At 41.0% G+C, this 22,910-nt stretch overlaps 2 protein-coding genes and 1 long non-coding RNA gene across 6 annotated transcripts in view; 2 read left to right on the top strand and 1 right to left on the bottom strand.

Moving 5' to 3' along the window:
* Positions 1–394: 394 nt before the first annotated feature.
* Positions 395–14,564, bottom strand: EIF2S3 (eukaryotic translation initiation factor 2 subunit gamma). The gene is made up of 12 exons (XM_030282261.4): positions 14,432–14,564; positions 12,097–12,160; positions 11,513–11,640; positions 11,272–11,393; positions 9,853–9,947; positions 8,503–8,661; positions 7,146–7,280; positions 6,142–6,236; positions 5,080–5,224; positions 4,483–4,652; positions 3,355–3,527; positions 395–1,134 (listed from the first exon to the last, which is right to left on the bottom strand). Exons 1-12 carry the CDS (start codon positions 14,498–14,500, stop codon positions 1,071–1,073), a joined length of 1,419 nt encoding a protein of 472 aa, XP_030138121.1. The 5' UTR covers positions 14,501–14,564; the 3' UTR covers positions 395–1,070.
* A 190-nt stretch (positions 14,565–14,754) lies between these two features.
* Positions 14,755–16,918, top strand: LOC140680276 (uncharacterized). The gene is made up of 2 exons (XR_012057910.1): positions 14,755–14,993; positions 15,217–16,918. It is a non-coding gene; the product is annotated as an uncharacterized lncRNA (long non-coding RNA).
* Positions 15,215–22,910, top strand: part of KLHL15 (kelch like family member 15) — a 27,784-nt gene continuing 20,088 nt past the window's right edge. The window contains exons 1-2 of one of the 4 annotated variants that reach the window (XM_012569463.5): positions 15,215–15,300; positions 17,297–17,401. The gene's annotated coding sequence lies outside the window, so the exon portion shown is untranslated. Of the gene's footprint in view, positions 15,301–17,296; positions 17,402–18,718; positions 18,848–19,038; positions 19,150–19,240; positions 22,909–22,910 lie in introns of those variants that run through there. The other 3 variants (XM_041718473.2, XM_030282243.4, XM_072934764.1) reach the window with 3 other exon arrangements.

Genomic DNA, 22,910 nt, shown 5'->3' with positions numbered 1-22,910 from the left:
ACAACTTGCTACTTGCAAGAACTGTGTATATTAGTACAGATGAAGAAGTGAAATCTAAATGGATTAAAGTATTAGCACCCTATAGTAAGTTTATTACATTATGTTTTATCCTGAGGCTTGTGGTTCAGAGTAGTTAAACAAAAGTGGTTTTATACCTTTTTTCCTCATCTTATTCACAATTCCACCACCACAACTCTGCCCTCATCCCAAATCATTCCTTTCTACAGCCTCTTCCCAGTATTTTATATTTGTTCAACAAAATTTTAAAGTTGTTTACTCCTACTGTATAAAGAACTCCCAGGTCACTCCCACAGAGTTCCATGATGACAAAGTTATGGCCCAATCAATCACATTATTTTCATAAATCCATACTAAAATAGGTCAAAACCAGTAGTGCCAGTTCAGATCCAGTTTACTTGTGGTTTTCCTTTGGGGATTTAAGAAAACATGTAGTAATATCAGAAATGACAAATTCAAGTCAGTCAATATTGCCATCCTAATTACAAAGTGTAATACTTTAGAGTCCTAAAATCAGAACCATAGAAACAAAGAAATAAAGTTTTTTGTTGGTAACAGTTGTCTAAACATAAATTGTGCAGAAAAGGTACTAGTCTTCCAAGAAGAGTTTGCTTGCTTTTAATTCTTGAACTTGAACAATCACTGCAGTCTTTTGTTACTTAGAAAAACTGTATGAATTAATGAAAATAAGCAATATTTTATTTCAATACCAGATTTATGGTTTGTGTGTTACACTGGGGCTGGTTTGACTGATATTAAACAGATATGTCTGAAACACAAAGTAACATAAATTAGACATGCCGTGAGACATGTACAATTAATTTCTACTAAAACATGGATAATGAAACCCACCCTATGCCAATTCTTTTACACTTTTAATGGTGATAGTGACTAGTATTTTAGTAAGAGGGTAAAATTCAATAAAAGCTATGAGGACAGCCATACAACTCAAAGATCCTGTTTGCACAGCTTCCAATTCCACTGTGAAAATACACCCCCTCCAAAACAGAATTAGGCACTTCATCTTTAAAAATGAAGTACTGTTTTGTTCTTCAGTCATCATCAACAGTTGGCTTGATTGTCACTCCTCTTCTGATCTGACCCCAACCAATTAAACTGCAAAAAAAAATAAAGGTTTATATTACTTTTACTAGTAGTCAGAAATATCCTAAATAAGTCAACATCCTTCTGTCCTTCTTATGCCTTCAGTTCTTACATTTTGGATTTTCTACACTTGTCTCCCACCCAAAACATTCTACAAGAACTAAACCTGCTTAGTGGGAACACAGAATAGAAAACGGTGAAGGACAGAGGACATTTGTGACCAGCTAAGTGTGTACTCCTGAAGAGAAGCTGAAAATCTGAAAATATTGTAACTTCTGTTGTACTGTTGGATGGTAAGTCTATTCACAGCTTGATCTCTTTCACCTGTGTCTGAAGTGTTGCATTACTTTGAAGGAGAAATGAAAATACACTAAGATTACAAACAGCTGTAACTCTCAATGGTAGCCTGTGGCAGTCACTCAGCTCTCAGGTGTGTGCTGCTATTTATATTCAGGAAAATGAAGGCCTTTTTTATAGGCCACTATTGCCTCAGAAAAATATACTTGTAAAAAGAAATTCAGAATACATCCATTTCCACAGTCAGCAGGTATCTCATATTATTAGTAAAACTCTGTTCAAAACCTTTCCAGTTTCTGGTGAGAAACCCCACATGCATTTCAATTTACCTTGCTAAGCAGTAGAGCCTGTCTTGGGACAGAAAAGAAAAGAAGGACCAGAAAAGAAACTAAAGTTTATCAGAGCAGCATTTCCCACTTTTTAGTACCATACCCATGGGTCATAACTTGACCATCTTTGAATTCACTGATCCTTGGAATCACTCGAGTATCCCATTTGCTGTTGAACCTCTCCCTATGCCTCTTTATATTTTTTTATTTTATACCTCTTTTTAGTCTTGCTTTAAGAACTTTCTTCTTTATTTTTAGTACTCCATTGTCTCAGGCTGCAAGTTCCTTTTCACAGTACCAACTGTATATTATCTTTCCTGCAATTAGATTTTATTATGCTGGTTTTCCCAGTTTGCCTTCTTTCCCTTTTCCCAACTTTTAGTTTCCTTATATTGTCTTTATCTTTTTAATACAGCATAGGAATCAACTTTTCAATAACTATATTTACAGCAGGCTGCCACTATTTGCCCACCTCATAATCAAGAGACAGGTGGGCTTTTGGGCAAAATTTGGTCAAGTTTTTTAACTGGGAAGGAATCTCCAGAAGCAACAAAAGACACATTATTATTTGCACAGGCTATCAGTCTACAGCTTAAAAAAAAGAGCAAGCATAATTTCTAATACAGTTTCTCCTCTTCCTTCTGCTTTACCTGACTTAATTTGGGTCCTGCCTTTTTTTTCCTTCTGTTCAAGACATGTTGTCTTCTGCCTTGGGGTTTGTTTTTTTTTTCAGAAAATAATCTCTTCCCTAATTTGTCATCTTGCTCTGAGACAGCAAGCACCAGCAAGCACTAAATTCCTGTCTACATTTTCTTGTCATCTGAAAAAGAAACTTGCGTCCATGGATATTTAAAGCTTGGTTCCTTTCCATACAGTACAGACTTCTTGTAAAAATGGCTGTGCTCTCTCATACTACAAGAGCTGTGCAGAGCTGACAAATCTAAATATCTTATGTTCTTATCAATCCAGACTTAGGAAATCTGTGACAGGTACAGGATGTGTAATCACCTAAAGAGTCTGGTACTGCGATAAAATGAATCACCAACCAATTCTGTTCATCATTTTCAGCCTCCAGATGCTTCTGCAGTCAGACATTTTATATTTGTAATTTGAATGGGTCAATCCAGTTGATACTTTATTCTTTCCTCTGTGCTTGTAGTACGTAAAACATTCAAACATCCCTCCTCTGTTCCCCTGCTGTTACTTCCAGGTTGCACTAGAAATCACATGCAGCTCCACAGGTAGAAAACCACTGAGATGTGCATAAAGATGGCTGTTTGGCTTAACATTGTGAGAATTTCCCAACCCCTCTGCCAAGATTCCCTACTTAGCTCAATTTACAGCCTGGCAGTTTGGGCAACAAACATGAACCTCAGGTGTTTCCTTGTCGGTTAACTAACAGGTACCCTCCCAATCATGGTGTTTGTTTAAAAAAGGGATAGCAATGAAATGAAGCATTCTACAACTATGGTGACAATATCTTAGGAGAATCCAGAATAATTTTTAAAACAGACATACACTTACCTATTCTAGTACAAAATCAGATCCATGCTTTTTTCTTAACAATGTACCCACCACATACCCCACCAACTTCGCACCAACTTACCGCCAATGTTTCTCAACTCTTCGACTCAGAGCAATTTTTTCTCCCACTTCTGTGCATACAGGGTTAGTTAGCACAATCTTCCCCAAATCAGCCTTTACAGCACTGACTCTCCCTCCAGTAGATAAGGATCCTATGTTTACCATCAGAACTTCATTCTTCGATAATTTTTGCACCTGAAGACAGACATACAAAACTCTGAAACATAAGCTTTAGTACTAAAAAACAAAATAGCACAGACAGTACCAAGTTATCTTCTGTTATCTTCTTGCCACAGAAAAAGATACAGCTAAGAAATACTATAAACATACACACACAAATTATGGGCAGCAGTGTCAGTAGATGGAAGTTTTATACGCAAAAGGACAAATACATAAAGATGTTGTATATATAGTTCTGAGGTTCTTGGTATGATGTACTTTCTTGAGATTGATGTACTTTTTCTATATACTGATGATTTCATATAACATTAAAAACATAGTCAGATTTTGTTATGAACTGTGATGTTCTACAGATTATTACTAGGATGGTGTATTCTCATTTCCCTTCTGCCTACATAAAAAAAAATTCAAATAATCAATTTCACAGGATAAAAGAGTGCTGAAGCACTTTGCTCACTGTTGCATGAAGCAGTTTATAAATTTAAATTCTTACAGGGGAAATTATGATCTTTTAGTTCATTTGTGTAAAACAGATTGTGTTACACAAGTTGGTACTGTGCCTCAAGTTCAGGTTTTTTTTTCAGCCAGAGTATTTAAAAATATTTAAACTTTAAAATTTATTCAGTGAAAAAAACCCCAAAAAGCATGCCAGCAGGAAGTAGATCAGTAGCACTGTAAAACCAATTATTGCACAAATGAATAGAATGATAGCAAAAGCAAACAACTACCAGCATGTTTAGAAAAATACATTACATGACACATAAATACTTTATGCTGCTTTAAACTACTGATATGAATTTCTACTCCTCTGAAAACCATTCTTTGACAGTATTAAACAAGCAGATAAGTTTTGTGACAAGCTTGTATCAACATTGAGACAAAATGTCTACATATGATCAAAGAAATATATTAATTAATGAAAATTAGCACAGAAAGCAAAACCGGGACAAACAAAAGAAGGGGCACAGACCTTTGCAGCTTTCTTGTCTCCTTCAGTGCGCACACCTAAGAGTCGTCTCAGCAAGAAGTAGGAAATTTCTAGCTCTGTAAATATTTCTGGCAGTGCCCCAACTGCCCCAAGAACTTGGCCCACCATGCGGTCAGCCCGGCACAAAGTGGGATCAATCTTAGTGCCAACACCTACAACACAACAAGGGAAGTCAGAAAGAGTAACTGAAAGGTTGTTGTCATTTTTAGTAGCTGAAATATTTGAAGATGATCTAAAAAACCAGAGAATGTACTGGGAATTTTCCTACTACCTGGGCAGCACTTTCAGAATATCAGCAAGACTGTGAGCTCTATCTAAACAGATGAAGAAATATTCTGCTGTTAAAGCTGGTAAAATTTACAGTGCAAGCTGACCTGTATTGGCCAATGACATTCAGGAAAATAATTTAATTCTTAAATATCCATTTTTCACACCAACACTGTCTCTCTCTACATATATGAATTATCTAAAAATCCTCACGGTGTTTTTGTTAATTACACTGAAATTCACTGTTGAATTAAACCAAGTGTTTTCAATAAGCATGAAGAAATGAAGCTTTTCATAAGAGAATATTCTTACCTATAAGGCCTCCTGGAGCAGCATATTGTAGATCATTATGTTCAGCAAAGAGTGACACAATTTTGGAAAAGATTGGCTTGCACATGAGTTTGCCTTCACTGTCCTTGGAGACAATACCAGGCCTCACCTCAATTTCCTGGCCCACCTAATGACAGAAGTGAGAAAGCGTTTAACTGGTTATTTCACAGGAACACAAAGCTGACTAGGCACAAGTAAGACTTATGTATCCCAAGATCTACTTTTTATGAGTCCTTGGTTCTGGGCTAGTGTAGAACTCGTAGGATTTCTGTTGCAATGTTTGATGCAAATTGAACAATATTTACAATAAATGTAACATCTGATTTTCTTTTCAATACAATTTGTAAAACTGCTTTAGCAAAGGACCTTTATCAGCAATAATTCCAACAATTAAATTTAATTTTTAAACACTGTATTTAATTTAGAAATATTTCAGCTTTAAGAAAAATTCAGTTAATTCAATCAGTGTAACTGACTGACATCAATACACTGCAAACCAGAGAAAGTACAAGCTGTATAAATGTTCAAAGACAGACTTTGCTCTCCAGCCTGACAAAGCAATCCTTTTAAAGTTTCTGTCTACTGCCAGCAAGCAAGCAAAATAAAAAAAATCAAAATATATAGAACACTTAAATGGGAAAGTGGGACCTGTGAGAACCCACACACACTTCCAAGGTGCTTTTAAAGTTCTTTTGCTCACCTCTTCCCCACAATAATTCAGCAAGTAGAAGTGGTAGGACAGGAAAAAAACCCGCTCCTTCCACTTTTGTGAAGGATTAAATCTGTTATCATTATTAGCAAAATTAAATCTGTTATCATTATTAAGACTACAATAATATATTTTAAAAAATAAAACTAGTGCTTCTTGTTCTGGAATTTTAAAATTGTAAAGTGAAAATGAACTACATACGGAAAGGATAAGTGCCATGTGACTGTACTCAAAACGAAAAAAAAATCAATTATATATATATATTTTGCAGCAAATGTGGAAAACCTGGACTCAATTGGCATTACAAATTTCAGTCAAGAAAGAGAAAGGGTTACCTTCAAAACACCCTTTAGAATACTGCCACCAGCAACACCTCCCTTAAGGTCATCAACTTCACAGCCAGGCTTGTTGACATCAAAAGATCTAATAACTGAAAAGAAGAGATCACAACCAGGTTTATATTTACTATCAGGTTTTTAAACAATGTCTTTCTTTAGCAACTTTGACTGCTTCTCTGTTCTTATGAAAGGATACACATATTTATAAATGTTACAAAACCAGAACAATCAGTATTTTATTCCAAATTTTTAGGCAGACAGTTAATTTTATTCACAAAACTATTTAAACTGCTCATATATATAAATGCTTCATAATACTTTTTCTGCATATTAGAAAGTAACTTAAAGATCTGAAAAAGAAAGCAATGATCAACCATTTTACAAAACCCCTTCAATATTCAAAACGTTAATTGTGAATACCAGAACTTTGTTTTAATGTACTCATAGCTGAACACCGTAACCTTGATGTAACATGGTGAATTTTTATGCATTTATGCAATGTAGGCCTCCCTTGGATTATTGGAAAAAAAAGGTAAGCAAATGAATTCCTTATAGGAACTGCATTTCATAGTATGCTGGAAAAGAACTGAAACTTTGACAATTATAACCAGGAAACAGGAGTCAAATACAAAAGACTTCACCAAGCTTCCCAAAATATTTCCATGGAAATGATTTAATTATCAAATGCATCAGTTTGCCAATATTTTGTTAAATCAAAACTAAATTCATAACAACCAAAGGGATGTTTCTAAGATACAGACAAATTTCTCACTTTTATTGCATTTTAAGCTGTCATATGCACAGAATATACACAAAACCAACAGCAATTAGCAGTGAACAAACAATACAGCTCTCAGAAGGCATGCAAGTTTTAAAATAAGAGCATCCTAAATACTTCTTTTAAACTCACTTCTGTTTAGGGCACTCAGCATGTGCTATGCCAAGTGCAGACACTTTCAGAAAATGTTTGGCCACAAACCCAGGCCTGAGCATTTACATACCAATGAGCCTTGGTTCAGATGTGAAGTCTCGCAAAGGGACTGGGATTTTCTTCACTATGTATTCACAAACCACCTCTATGTTGTACTTCAGCTGTGCTGAGATTGGAATTATTGGAGCTCCTTCTGCAACTGTACCTAAAACAAAATCAAGTTCAACATTAAGCCTTATTATGACTAAGTGTTCTGTCCTTGTTGAAAATACTAGTGAATTCTGTGGCATGTTATATGTGTATTTCCCAAAGCAGTATCAGAGCATCTATCCCTCCCTTCAACATTTTAGCGCACATAGCCACACCTACTTTTTGAAGCATTCTGAAAGTGTGCAAGATAACCTTCCACAAGGGAGAATTCACTTCCTATATTGTGATCAGAAATATTTTAAAGATTTCCTAAGAGAGGTCAATATCTCAGTATTGGATACAGCACTGTTAATTTTACAGTAAGGCTTCATGATGACAAACTAAGTTTCCTGTTAATTTAATGATTTATGTTTTTCAAATTTTGCAATACAAATACATATTTTAGAAAACTCCTTTAGAAAAATCCTTATTTTATAGAAGAATGCATTTAGTAATCCAGGTTTGTCAGACATCATCAGTTTTTAATTACATCTATGTTCCTTGCGACAACTTGGAGTTTTCAAACTCCAAATTTACACATCAAGCCACTCTGACAGTTATGAACAGCTTCTGCAAGGCAACAATTATGAATTACAAAAGAAGGAAAAAAAAAAAAGAAGAAAGAAAAAAGGAAAAAAAAGACCCATTGGTAACTTTTGGTGCTGACAATCTAGTTCTGCAGCTTGTCACATATCCCACCTACTGCAGATAAACAGGGAAAACAGTGGAAACTCCAGGGAAAGATAAAACTCAAACCACTATACAGGTGAGCAGACCTTTACAGAGTAAGATAATACTGCCCAAACTGAATTTACACAGACAGATGAAAGAGCAATCTTTTGTCATTAGATAAAAAAAATTTAATATATTTAAACCTACAAGGTGCCCCTAACAAGTACAGCTTCCTTCTCTCCTGCACTGCAGTAAAATCACAGTGAAATCTCTACCAAAGAAGCACTCCACGAAGATATCACAAATTCACTGAAAGCTACTACGTAAGAGCAACTGATGTTAGTCTTACATCTAGAGCTCTGACCCAGAGACATAACACTATTGTATGCAGGCAGGCTGAAACAGGCAAGAAGCACAACTCACAGAGTCTAATTTTCACATTAACAGACTATGTACACCTGCATTGCCCAAGACAAGCTTTTCTATGAACATACAGAAAACTACTATGTCCATGTCTCAACACTGAATTTCCACCACTTACTAGATTTCTGCTCTTGAAAACTTACCTTGTACAAATGCAAGAATCTGTTCATACTGTTCTTTAGCCTGGCTCTCTTTCACCAAGTCAATCTTATTCTGTAGAATCAAAATGTGCTTCAGTTTCATGATTTCTATAGCAGCTAGATGTTCTGAGGTCTGAGGTTGAGGGCATGACTCATTACCAGCTGAAAGAAGAGAAGTGACTGGAATATAGAAACTATAAAGACAGACAAAACTCCTACAGTTAGGATATCTACTTCCACCTACTATCACTACATTAAAAAAAAAAAAAAAATTAAAAAAAGACAATTGTCTTTCAGTAATCTACATGTGAAGCAACCAAGTCAATAAGCACCTCTTCTCCTAGCACTGCTGGCTCTAGCCTCCACACAATGCATGACAGATAAGATGCCAGAGAGGTTCCCCCATTTCACCTGCTCCTACTAGGAACACTCACCTAAAATAACCAAAGATAGCAACACCTAACGTGGCTTACACCATCCTTTGGCTCGTCAGGTATCTCAGTGTTAACTGTAGTGCAATACACAAATTACCTTTCAAGAAATATCTTCATATTTTTTTATCAGTAAAGTCATAAAAATACCAAGATCCCCAAACTATCAAGTATGTGAATAGGGCTGCTATCAGCATGGTTTAGATTTCAGCTAATAACCCAGCATTGGCTGATGTATGATTATGGTGGTTAATCTTGCCTGAAGTTTGGTCTATCACACTTTCTAGAGATAAACAGGCAGAAGAAAGGATAGCTCATCATCTATCTCAGACTTTAAATTCCATATCTGAAGCTGTTTTTTCCTTTTGTTGACATATCCTATCAAGGTAAGACAATTGCTATGTATCACTACAGAACACTAAAATGTTCTACAGACATAGAAAAATCAGTTTTACTCACTTTCTGTCGCTTGCAAATCCAAACAAAAGTTGTCTGGATTACATTAAATCTCCTGTACTTAAATTTTGCCTATATTTATCTGGGTTACTGTTTGTACTGTTGTTTGTGAACTCTACTGTATAGCAAAGACTACATGCACATTTGAAGGAAACTGAACCTTCAGAGAAACTCAAAATGCAGCTAATATTTTCCCATAAAGTCATAAAAATTTTACAGTGCTATACTACTACAGTTTTAGATTACCTATCTTCTGTCAATGGGGCCAGCTACCAGACTGGTGAGTATGGATAGCTGTGTTTAAAACAAGCCAGCTTGTTAGAGTACATCACCATTGTAGCAGCACTTTATTTTCTTTCACACATCTCAAAAGCAACTGGTCACCACATCCCAGGAGATTTTAAAGCCCATATAATGCTTCATGCTACTACAAAACAGAGTTCTGCTTTTGGGTGACAATTGTTACCTATCAACAGCAAAGCTGCATCCATTACTGCTGCGCCGTTCAACATGGTAGCCATCAAAATGTCGTGGCCAGGGCAATCCACAAAAGAGACATGCCTGTTGCAGGAAAAGGTGAAAGAGAAATCCAAAAGCCCATTATCAACAATTCCTCTGACTGATTTGTGTCAGTGATTAGCCAGATACAGAAGTTAAAAGTATCCTTAAAATAGTATTTTAAAAAAGTTCTAAAAGAACACAAACACTACTGAACAGCTACCAAATACTTTTTCTGAATTTTCAGATTTAATACCACATGTCCACATTAAGTACCTCTTTAATATTTCACAAATTCACTCTAAATTAGATTAGAGTTAAATGCACCAGGTTAAAAGCCCAAAATCAAACCAACCCACCACCACTGACCCAAACTCCAATATACCACATGGGATTTCTATTATCTCTTTTAAAAGGCACTTCCCATTCTTCAATCTTAGGAAATGATGCATCTTTAAATATATGGTTATAACTGAACTTCAAAGATTTGTCTACAGGCATGATGTTACATTTCCAAACTTATGGTTTTACTGTGCAGACCAAGATACTTAAATCACTATTTTCTTTCCTGAACCTATCTAGAGAAGAATCCTTGTTCTTAGTGGCAGGCCACCAAAAAGCAAGGGACTAATTTCGTGCTTTGCTGATGATGTTAGAAATCTACTACAAGCAAAAACCGGTAGGATAAATAATGCAAAGTTTTTAACCAGTTGTTTCCCAATGGCTGCCTGCCTGACACACTCCAAAAGAAGTTAATCTTAGTACAAGTGCTCTGCTGGGAATCTGAGAAAAGGCAAGACACATGGTCACAGCCCACATGTATTTTACATAAACACAAACTAAGAATCTTGTACAACAGTCTTCATGACTACTCTCGTTTGAACAATCATTGTGCAGACCCATATAACCACTGCATATAGACCGTGCTATACTTTATCAGAAATTGAGTAAACAACACTTGGCCTCCAGTGAGAGCCCTGATCTCACATTAAGCATCAGGCTTTTATATATTAATTTTAAAAACTTTGGAAACTCTGCCCTCAGGAAGAAAAAGTTTAACAAAGGTCACCCTTCCAAAAGGGATTTTAAAGATGTGTTTGTGAGTTCCACATTAGTTCTCAATCTGGCTGGTTTAAAATGTACTTATATTAATAGCAGAAATATTTAACTTCAGTGTTCTGCAAGTAGCTGAGGCCAGCAGACACAGCTGGGCTCTACCATGAAGTGCTCATCACCACCGATGAATTCAGTTTAGACAATGCCTTAGCCCAGGGGTGCCAGATCTAAGAATGTACAGTCTACCAGAATCCATTCAGCTCACAGCTCAATCCTGTTTCCATACAAAGGGAAGTAAATACAATTTATTCCAGTAATTTAAAGTAGTTACCTGACTAGTTTAAAGTTCCCTTTGGTGCCAGGAATATCTGTAGGGAACTCATCTGGGGTGCTACTTCCACAGGATCGATAGCACTCTGGTCGAGAGCAGCTTGGGTCATCCAGCTTGTAAATCTGTGATTTTTTTAAAGTTGAAAAAAGGTTTAATTCCTCAAGGGTTAGTTACCTGTAATCTTTCATCCCCCCTGAAATATATTAGCAACATAGCTGCTATATTTACAGTGATGACTCACCTTTGCATTAGCATAACCCAGCTTGATTGTGATATTTCTTTCCAGTTCATTTTTAAATCTGACAGTATGAACTCCAGATATAGCTTTGACTACTGTTGACTTTCCATGGGCTACATGACCAATTGTACCTGTGTTTTAAAAGGAAATGTTTGTCAATAAACCACAGTTTAATTTTGTGCAAAGCTCCATTACAATCAGTACACAATTACCCCAAATTCTTCACAGGCAGTAAGTTCATATGGTATACATATATAATTTGTAATAATATTTATTGAAACAAACAAGACCTGAAATTGTGCTCCCAATGGACAGATCTTTGCATTTTAATGAACTCATTTCAAGCCTTTATTTCAAGGTAAAATAAATTTTGCTTAACAACTATTCCCCACACCATTCAACTCTGCTCCTGAAGTAAAATTGGTGCTTTATAAGTCAAAAGGGCTTGACAAGTCCCTAAAACTACTATGTTTCGTTTCTGTACAAATTTCTTGAAAGTATTACCACATAGGCTCCATCTGCTACTGCACCAGCATCAAAAAGAGTCACCTTAACACGCCCCTCTTTTTCATAAGGTTTTTTTTTACCTATATTAATTGTTGCTTGTCTGCTGATGACTTCTGGTGAAAGTGGCGTCAACTTGGTAACATCCTGTATAAGGGAGATTTTAAAATTTATTCATCTTGTATATAAATGTTTAGCAAGTTAAAAATTTAGAAACCTGAAGGTCAACTGATAGTTCTATTCAGCAAAATCCAGTTACACTATGTGCATTCCAGTCTTTTAAGAGCGTGAAATCTGTGTGAAAAGTGATCCAAGTCCTGCTTGTGAATCAGTACAGGCTACAATTCAAAACCCTGACTGTAAAACAGTCTTGTTTGCAAAGTGTTAAAGATGGGAGTAAACAAAGCAAGAAACCTCAAAAGAAAATTTTAACAAAAGACCCCAATCCCCTACATACCCCTGAACCTAAATTACACATAACAGGCAAATTCATTTTCAACAGTCTACATGATGAACTGCACTAATATTTTATAAACAAAGCTTTTGTCAATAAACAGTTGTTTAATTGGTGTAAGGTTCCATTAAGCCAATCCATAATTACAACTAGGAGTCAGTGGGTCCAGAGGTTTCATTAGCACCATGGCTTTTTTTTTCTTTTTAATGGTTATTTTTTCCCTCAGGTACTGTTATTGTTGCTTTAGGTACCAGACAAAAATTCTGCTGTCCTAAGTAGTCTGTTGTGTGAACTTATTGGCAGTCACCGGCAAAACAAAAACCTCACAAATACACTCTGTATAGATAAAGAAACAACTCTGAAAGAGTTATTTAGGTTTTTTCAAAGCTGTTTGTCCAAATAATGCACAAGTGCTGAAACCCACTGAAATGTTCTCCTGTAAAGCTAATATCCATCCTGCATTGAATTCACATGGATGAGCCACTCAGCTCAAGCAGAGTCATGATGTCAGAAGAGTCCTCAGTGCAGGACAAAATTTAAGATACAAATCATACAAACATTAAATCACATATTGTTTACGCTGTTACATGAAAGCTCTGTGCAAAATGATCAAACACATCTGTGTAAAAACGTAAGCTCAGTCATTCTGCTCTCAAGTATGACATTAATAAAATGTTCATCTTCAATACAAAGCAAGTTTTAAACATCTAAGACACACAACTAAATTTATATTTCTCATATATGGAACTTAAAATGACTTCCCAGCGATGGGAACGCGACCTGCAGATGGCACCATGTAGTCGGGCGACCAGAATTTCAGCATGATGCAATTCCTGCCACCAGGAGAATTCTTCCTGGTGCATGAAATCATGCACGTGTGGAGTTTTTTCCTCAAGACTGGTATAAGGGTATTGCTCAGCAAGAAGCTTCACTCAGCTGTAAGCACTCAAGGGCCGCCAGAATAGGCCTTAAAGGTAATTCCTGCTGACCTTCCAGCTAGTCTCTATCTGTGCCTTTCCCAACTAGGAAATGCCATAGTCAACAATGACAGGAAAATAAGAAACTATCTGAAATAACCAACACACTGCCATAGGGAATTCCTCTGCTCAAGCCCAAAGAACATCAAATATTATTACTGTTAAGACAAATAAGTTGTTCCAGTTTAAACACAGGAGAACAGCAACAGGATTTTTGACTATGTACATTACAATAGACTTTAATTAGAAATATACATTACATATACATTTAGACTAGCATATAAGTGTGATAGGTGAGGCAGCTCAGGCGAGATATTTAACAGGCAAGGCTGCCACAGCAGGAGGCCACTGCAACTGGTTGAAGTGGTAGCTGCAGTGGTAGGTAGAACTGGTATTTCTCGGCAGTTTTTAATAGTCAAGAAAGTTGTCTTGGCAAACCACGACAGGGCTGATAGTGAACTCCTCGAACTTGCTGTAGAGAAATGGCTCAAATTTATGGTTCTATCTCGGAAAGGGAAAAATCTTAATACGACAGAACAGGGCAACTCTTATACGAGGAAAACTGCACCCACCAGTGAGCCATAAAAGCTTCAGCGGCGCCGGCGGAACACGGAGCCGCGGAGCCTCACGCTCACCGGGAGGAGAAGGAGAAGCGCCTCGCCCGGGCGCCTCACACCCGCCAGGACCGGCGGGACCTGCTCCGCGCGCCGCCGCTCTGCCCTCGGCTGCGGCCCCCTGCCCTCAGGCGCGGCCCCCTGCCCTCGGCCGCGGCCCCCCGCCGCCCAGCGTGCTGAGCTCGGCTCCCCGGGCGCCGCCACCTCCCGCGCCCCCATGGCACGCATCGGCAGCGGTGGGGCCCGGCAGAAGGCTCACAGTTCCTCGGGCCGCACCCCTCGCCCACACGCCCGCCCCCTCCGCTCCCGGGGCGCCCCCGCCGAGCTCCGGGAGCCCGATCTCGCTGCTGGGCGCCCCGCGGGCGGCGCTCACCAAGGTGCCGAGATCCTGCCGGCTGAGGTGCGGCTGCCCCAGAGTCACTCCCGCCTCGTCCCCCGCCATCTTGCCCCGAGTAGGAAGTGAGGAGCCCACGCGGCCGCCTGACCGCCGGCTCCTCTCGGCACCGCCGCTGCCGGCCCGCAACCTCCGGCCCACAGCGCGGCACCAGCCGGCCCGGGAGCGGACACCGAGCTCAAGGAAAAGCCGCGATCAGCGCCGGGGGGCCGCCATCTGCCCCGCGGCGGAGCGGACACGAGTCAGGCGCGCCAACGGGCAGCCCTATAAAGGACCCCCCAGCGCGGTCGCCCTCACGCCGGATGATGCAACCGGCGCCTGCGGCGGGGCCTCGCAGCGTGCGCGCGCACGGGGCGGGAGCGCGGGCACGGAGCGGCGGCGGGAGCGCGGGCACGGAGCGGCGGCGGGAGCGCGCCCTGACGGCGCCGCGCAAACACCTCCGGAGTGGCGGGAGCCCGGCACGGACCGAAACAGCGCCGTGCCTGCGGGAAGGGCTCGCTGAAAGACACACCGAACGCAGGAGGCCCGTGCCGTGCTCGGGGTTTGTTGCTGTGCGGGTTTATTTGGGGTGCCCGGGGGTGCGGTGCAGAAGGGCGCCTGGGGGACTGAGGCACGATGTCGGTGTATGCACTGAAATGAGCGCAGCGACCGCCGTGCCTGCTTCGACAGTAACAGGTCACCGTACGTGTGTTAGAAACTCTGCTGGCCATCGGCGTGAGGAGATCTTTCTAATTTCAGCTTTTCTCTTGTTGCTGTCTTTGTAGACTGGGCGCTTGTTGTTAGGGAAAGCGTGTGGATGTGAGAGTTGCCCCAACATACGAGCAACCTGAATGTTTTGTACCAAACAGGTAAAAATCCCACCAAACACTTGCTGTACCCAGAGTTGGGTATGACATAAATGCTTTATGAATTTAATAAAATTCCTAATCCAGTCATGAGAGCCAGTTTAGAGGTTCTCCAGAGAGTAAAGGTTAAATTCCCAACCCTTCCCTGTGGGAAATCGAGCGGACTTCTTCATGGAACCTCTTAAAGGAATAGAAGATGTTGCTGATAGTATTTCCTCCCTGGTCAGGGAAGCAGGTTTCAATGCAGGTAACCAGTTATCTCAAATATGTTGTGCCAACAACAGCAGCTTTGTCTGTTGGAATACACATTTGTTCTCAGACTCTGCCTGGCTTTGCAGGTCAAAAAAAGCAGGTTTGGGGCAGACAACCATGTGACTGAAATGTGATGATGGAAATCCGTGTGAAACTGGTATGCCTGGTTTAACAATGGTTGTAACCTCCCACTTTCCCCTATGCTACTATTTCCATACTTTCCTGATACAAGACCTAGGAGTGAGTTCTGATGGATATATGTAGAGCAAATACATTGCCAGTGTTCTTGATCTGAAGAAATTAACATTGTAAGAAACCTTCCAGTATCTATGATGGTATTGCCAATGACAAAATGTATTTTGTCTTGCAACCCAGTCATGTTGGACAATGGTCTGGAAAATAAATTTTCATAATCTTGTATCAGGCCACACGGTGTTTTCAATTTTGTATTAAATATCTCACTTCTGGGAAAAACCACTGAGATACATGAGGTGTAGTGAGAACATGATGCAATACTTGGTTGTAGTTGCCTTGATGTTCACACATGTATAATCCCTCTTTTATGAAAATGAACTGAAAGTGCTGGACTCTGTAGTTACTTAGCTGCTTAAATTATGCAATAAATGCAGTGCAGTGTGTGTGAAATTATGGAAATAGTTTTTGTCACATTTGAAACAGCCTTTAAAAAGGACTCAATCCTTGCCAAACACCCTGTCAGGAATATGAAAAAACTACGCAAACTGTTGCTTCTATTTTAACATTGAGATTGTACATTTTACATATTCTGAGGTTCTCTTGCTATTTTGATTCAGTTATTTGGAAATGTTTGTAATATAAAGAAAAGCAGAAAAGTCTAAAGTCTGTAAATGTCAATTATTGTAGGATCCTAGAATGGTTTATGTTGTAAGGGACCTCAAAGATCATTGAGTTCAAATCTCCCTGCCATGGGCAGAAACACCTTTCACTATCCCAGGCTGCTCAGAGCCCTGTCCAGCCTGGCCTTGAACACTTCCAGGGATGGGGCAACTACAGCTTCTCTGAGTAACCTGTGCCAGTGCTTCACCACCCTCACAGTAAAGAGTTTCTTCCTAGCACCTAATCTGAATCTGCCCTCTTTCAGTTTAAAGCCATTCTCCCTTGTTCTGTTACTCCATGCCCTTGTGAAAAGTCCATTTTCTAGTCTTCTTTTGGGCCCCCTTTAAGCACTGAATGCTTCTATAAGGTTTACTCAGAGCTTTCTCTTCTCCAGGCTGAACAACCCCGATTAAAATAGGTAGGAACATTTCTAGGAGTTGGCGTTATGCCATATGTCAATATATGTGCATTGGACATTTATGTATTAATTAAATAAAGTTTAAAAATACTAGAATTAGATCCTAAGTAGTGTATTAATATAGCTCAAAAAAACTACATTCAGAATTTTATTCATTGCAATAGTCTTATTTAAGCCAGTGGTAACTGTTTAGCCACTGACTTTGTACAAATGCCTAAATCAGAGGAGTCAACTCAAATCTCAAATTAATTTTCAGTAAGGTAATCTTGAGACTAGTGGTAATTGTCAGCGGCCTAAATGTAATTATTTAATTTTTTTAGGAGACTAGAATTGAGACATTATTAACATATTTGATTTTTTGGTAGAAGCAAATTGTTCAACGTGAAGGAGAAGGGTATGAGAGGGTTTTTTTGTGCTTTGAAATGTTGAGCTGTTTTAAATGTCAAAGCTGCTATGGTTTTGTTCTGTGGCTAGGTTTGAGGTCCTCTTCTGTGATTCTGCGACAGTGTGTAGGAGAGACCTGAAGACCATCTTGCACCTCAGCATGACACAAACTGCAGATAGCAAAATGACAGTCAGGTAAAACATAAAAGTCTTGCTTAACTTTTTCCACCCTTGCTGACCTATGAAGGTGAAAAGTCTGAGGGGTGCAGAAGGATGCATGAAGTTTTGGTTGTATCATTTCTGTATATGAGAAATTTAGTTCCTACTCATTTTTCTTTGTTGAAGCATTAGATATGGGTGGGTATATGTTTGCTACAGCAGATATCCATTATGGAAAAGGGAGGGAATGTCTTGGAGACATAGGTGGCAGGAACACCTGCTGTCTTGGCAGGGTCAGTCTGTAAAGGCCAGTTTTTTCACCATAAACACACAAGTAACAGGTTTTAAAACAGTGACTGGGGAGATGGGGCAAATGTACTGCATGAGTGAATGAGATGGAGTAGTAAGGCAAAGCCGAGAGAGGTCTGGCCATTGGGATGAAGGAGTGAATGGGAACTTGATTGTAGTAGAGGGAGCAGTAGGTAGGCAGTTGAGGGGAGTGGGAATAGCATTGGGAAGTCTTTGTGAGGCACCACATGGAGTAGCTGGTTCATTTTGTGAAGCCGTGAAAGGTGGGAAAGGCATTCAGCTTGGGGGTGGCAGGTATAGAGAACGTACTCTTGTTTTATAAATCAAGAATTGGAGGGGGCGGGGTGATAATGAGAGACTGAAAACAGGATGGGAACAGCAGTAAACAGGGAGAGGATGGCAACCTGTAGCCTGCTATTTAAAGCAGTGAGTGACATAGAAGTGTAGCAAATGGTTTGGGGGTGGTAGTGGCAAACCAAAGGTCCACGTAGGTTAGTTCATCTCGTACAATGAAATCTGAGCTTGCCAGGCAAAGGAAAAATAGCAGAAGCTAAGGGGTACTGTTTGTACCAAGGCAGAGGCCTGCTCACCCCATCGGGGCCGTGCTCCCTGTGTGCAGTTTGTTCGCTGCTCCAGGGCTGCCGGCCCTGACCCTTGCGGCTCTGGTGACCCGGTTCCCAGGGCGGCTGGCAGAGCAGCCTGCGGGAAGCAGAGAGCCGGGATCAGCCCGCAGCACCGGCTGGGTGTCCGGGGAGGAGCGCAGCCGGCCCCGAGCGGCGATTGCTGTACCCGGGGCGGGATGCAGCGCCGCACCGGGCAGCTGCCATAGCAACCTGGGAGCCGCCATCGCCTCGGAGAACTCGGCCGCAGCCTGGAGGCAGCGGGGCGGGCGAGAGCAGCGCAACACCGACCCTCTGAAAGCGGACGCGTGTGGATGCGCGTCCTCGCGGGCCGGACGCAGATGATGCTTCTCGGTGTCGCGTTCTCCAGCCGTGCTCCTCGGGGCGTGCCGGGGCTCCGGGGTCTGGCCGAGCCCGCACGGGGCGGTGCCGGTGCCGGAGCCGTTCCTCGCCCCGGGCCCGCCCGCGCGGCCGCAGGTGCGGCGGAAGTGACGGCCGGCGCGGTGCTGCCGGGGGAACATGGCGCCCGCGGCCGCGCGGGGCAGCGCGGAAGGTAAACAAGCGTGAGAGCGGCGGGGCTCCCGGGGGCGAAGCCGGGCCGGGCCGGGCGCGCCGGGGGCGGCTCCCACCTCCCCCCCGCGAGCGCGGACGGCGGGGAGGAGGGAGCCCAGGATCCCCCCTTCTTCCTCCGCCTCCTTCTCCTCCTCCTCCCGGCTTCGCCTCAGCCATTGCCCCTCTCCGCAGCCCCCCGGCGCCTCCCTCCGCCGCCCCCGGCTGTATGGTACACGGAGCCAGGGCCCCTCTCCGCCGCTCCAGCGGGAGGAGCCGCGTCCTCAGCGCCGCCGCTGCCGAGAGGTGGGTGAAGGATCCCCCGGGCCCTCCCGCCGCCGTCGCTCGCCCCATCGAGGGCGGCCCGGGCGCCCTCCTGGCCCTCAGGGTCTCTCCTCCCCGGGGCGGCGGGCGGCAGGCGGGCGGCAGGCGGGCTGGAGCGGGATCGGGCACGGCCGCGCCGGGCGGGCGCAGCGAGCGCCTGGCGGGTCCGGGGTGGCCGCAGCCCCGCCGGGCCCCTCGGGCTCCTGCACGTCGCGGACCTCGGGCCCGCCAGCCCCGCTTGCCGGGGAGCTCAGCCTGCGGGCGTGCGAGCAGGCAGGCTGAAGTAGGTCATCTGAGTTCCTGCCCCGAAAATGGCCATTTTTACCCGCCCCCCTCCCCCATCGTACCTGATCGCGGCAAAAGTATCCGTGATCTGAACGGGTAGAGCTACCCAGGGTTGATACTAGAGCTTTGATCTATTTGGTAAATACTGGAATGCCACTTAAAAATTTGAAGTTCTTGCCTTTTCATTGTTTGGGATTTGGGTTTTTCTGCTCTAATTTAGAAAAGAAATAGGAGAATTATAAAGTTATTACTGGATAAAAGGACAGAACTACTGAAGTCTGGCGTCCTGTGGACTTGTTATATAAACTTGTCTGTAGAATAACCCAGCTCTTGCACCACCATTGCCCCAGTTCACATTCAGATCCCCTGAGAATACCATCATGCACAACACATACTTCCTGTGTTTTCCCTTCCATCACCTAGAAAACGTGTTTAATTTCTACCACATGTCCTATAAACTTTCCACTGACACTCATCTCCTTTCACTTTCCTTAATTATACCCTGTGGCTGGTTTGGATCTACACATGTGTTGATTTGCCTTTCAGTGAGCAGAGCACAGCAGATAACCACTGAGCTCACACTAGAGATATCAGACCTTTTTCATTCATCTAGCTGCTAGTCTGGGGGATATGTGTAGAAATAAAATAGGTTTGAGATTTCTGTGTTTCTGACGAGTTTGGTATTTGCTAGTAAGGTCAAAACCTGTGTGTCTTGGACAAAGGGCACGATTAATGTCATTTTCTCAGAAGATGCTAGGAGTACATACTAAATTAGCCATAAAGATACAGATAACAAAAAGACAAACGGAGGGCATAGTTTAGCAATCCTAATTTAAATTTAAAATATTTTTACTAACATAGTTTGAATACTACTTCTTACTCTTTTCTGTCTTATTACGCTAAAAATTTATGATAAGTCAGAAAAGATAGGATTTTTTGTTACTAACAGATACTTGGCTTGCTACTTTTCTGTATAAAATACACTATAATTTTCTTAATAAAAATCTTCACAGTGACAGAATCAGGCTTTATTCATACCTTTTTCTTACATTCGAAATCGTTAATCATTCTATAAGACACAGATATATATGTATGTGTGTGTATATATATATATATAAGAAGGACTGATATCATTCAGGATAGAGCAGTCCTGTCCACTTTGAGAGCAATGGCAAATCTGTACTTTTCAACACTACTATCATTTAACTTTTAGGTATTAGTAATACAAGTATTTCCACTTAAAAGATAATTCTCATTTTGGTGGATGTATCAACTGTTTTATACAGGGCACCTGTTCTGGTATCAGTGCAATTGGCAGAGTGTTGAGCTGAGCTTGCTCTGTGTTTGGGAGCAGGTTTTTCTGTACAGGCGTTGGGATGCAGTGACTTCTTAGACAGGTGGTTCAAGCCATCTTAGTGTCTGTGAAGTGCAGTTACAGGTTCTGGCACACGTAGATTGAAGAATAACCATGTTGAGCTGAGGCACAATCCATGCTGAGTTTTAGCAGGTTTGGTTGTAACTGGTTCTGATATTTTTGACATGGCTGTAATGACCATAATGACACCAAGTGTCACTGCTGCTCTGTGCTAATTCAGATTGTTCTCAGATAGCAACAGGAGCAGAGATTGTTGGGGGAGCTGTTCTGGTCAGCTCTGTGTCCCTAAGAAATGGAGTGTGGGCAGCTTTCAGGAGTAGCCAAGTCTTAAGTTCTGGCAGTCTGGTTCCTCTGGCTGATGGTGATTGGTAAGCTCCTAACTTCTCCATTCTCAAGTAATCCAGTGCTTTTGGAACTCTCAAGATGGATTGGATGAAGTCTTAAACATGAACATAACAATGTGTTGAAGATAAATGGTTTTCCAAATTCAGTGTACTAATTACAAAGGATTTCAGATAAAACACATGGAAACTGGATGTATTTCTTTGTTCCCTACGTTGCAATTGTTGTAGCAATGAAAGTTTTGATAGGCACTGGTTATTGATCTATCCCACATGACATCACTCCTTCTGTTGCTGTTAGTGGGGGATTATGATAAAAAATTGACAAAATTTAATGTTTTTAGTTTTAAACCATGTAAACAAAGGTTTAATTTGGGGGATAAATTATTTATGCTGTGTATGTTATAATTGCATTCTTACTCAGTACATTGCATTCAAAGGCCCAGCCTTCGGCTGTATGTGCAGTTGTGAATGTGTGCTAGTGTGTTCAAATACTTGTATTTTCATATGTGTGTATAACATTTGACTACGGAGAAATGTCCTCCTTATTAACAAAACTAGGGTCAAAAAATTCTGCTCTAGGCAGCCTTAGCTTTGCACCTGATCAAATAAAGCGTGCATGATGGCTTTAAAATTTACATTTAAGTGCATGCATTTAGTGGATGGAAGAGACTATTTTGTTTAAAGCTCTATTTTAGTACATTGTGTAAGCAAAGCATGGTTCTGTGTGTCTGTTGAAATATCTTTATGGTGTAACTCATAGATAATAGTGTTTTATTATGTGAAAATTTGTTGTTCAGCTTGTCCACAAAGATGATTTCTTAGAATATCTATGGGATAGGTAAAATGAACAAGTAATTAGTAAACAAAACAAATCCTGCTCATTCTATCTCAGCATCCCAGATAAATTACTAAGGAGCAACAGTAAAGGAAAGCTGAAATTTTTCTTTGAGATCGTGTGGTAGACTTGGTATTGTCAATACTTTCCTAGGACAATAAATTTCTATCCCTAGAAAATGCATATAAGCTTACATATGACATAAAGACACATATTCAAAGGGCTCTTTTTCAGGTAGTACTGCTCTTGGAGAGATTTTAAATCCAGGAGGGCATGAGTCAAAAGCAGATATTCTGTGACTTGTTTCTCAATAGCTAGTGCATTTAGACTCCATTTCTTCTGCTTGTGACTAAGAGCCTCAGACACCCCGAGGAAAGAAGGTTCTCCTTGTTTAGCAAGAAAAAGCAGTCTAGAGTAGGATTTTCAGACTTTCATTACAGCTGCAGAATAAAAATGAGAAATCAGTGTTCCAAGTAAGTGGTTTTACAGTTAGAGCACTGTAGAATCTAATGCATTATGTGCTTAAAGATGAAAAAATGTAAGGAACAGCTAATAAGGTTAAATGTATTTCTCTTTTGGCTTTTCAGCAGACTCTTTCTGTGCTGCATTATCCTGATCAGCTCTAATACGTGCAGAACAGTAACGAATGTCAATGTACATTGCCCCCCACCTCCCCTTCATTGTTTATACATTGGATTTTTTTTGTTCCATTTTTCCTGTAGACCACTGCAGACTTCATGTCTTCCATTGGATTAAGTGTTCAGCTGTGATTTGCATGCATGAAGAAGATCGAACTGAATTTTCCATTTTTATTGAAAATATGGAAAAAAATGTTATGTATTGTCCTCTGGGAAATAACTGCAGCATTTGAATAGTGCTTAGAATTACATCAAAGATTGCAAGT

The sequence above is a fragment of the Taeniopygia guttata genome, chromosome 1, assembly GCF_048771995.1.
Source record: "Taeniopygia guttata chromosome 1, bTaeGut7.mat, whole genome shotgun sequence".
Lineage (NCBI taxonomy): Eukaryota > Metazoa > Chordata > Aves > Passeriformes > Estrildidae > Taeniopygia > Taeniopygia guttata.
This window is presented reverse-complemented; position numbering and strand designations above follow the sequence as displayed.

Excerpts from the sequence above, each read along its gene's own strand:
- EIF2S3 (XM_030282261.4), bottom strand. The coding sequence starts at position 14,500 with ATGGCGGGGGACGAGGCGGGAGTGACTCTGGGGCAGCCGCACCTCAGC. Across the intron at positions 11,394-11,512 it reads TGGGTTATGCTAATGCAAAG|ATTTACAAGCTGGATGACCC; the intron begins GTGAGTCATCAC and ends AAAAAATCACAG. Across the intron at positions 6,237-7,145 it reads ATCTGAACCAAGGCTCATTG|TTATTAGATCTTTTGATGTC; the intron begins GTATGTAAATGC and ends TCTTCTTTTCAG.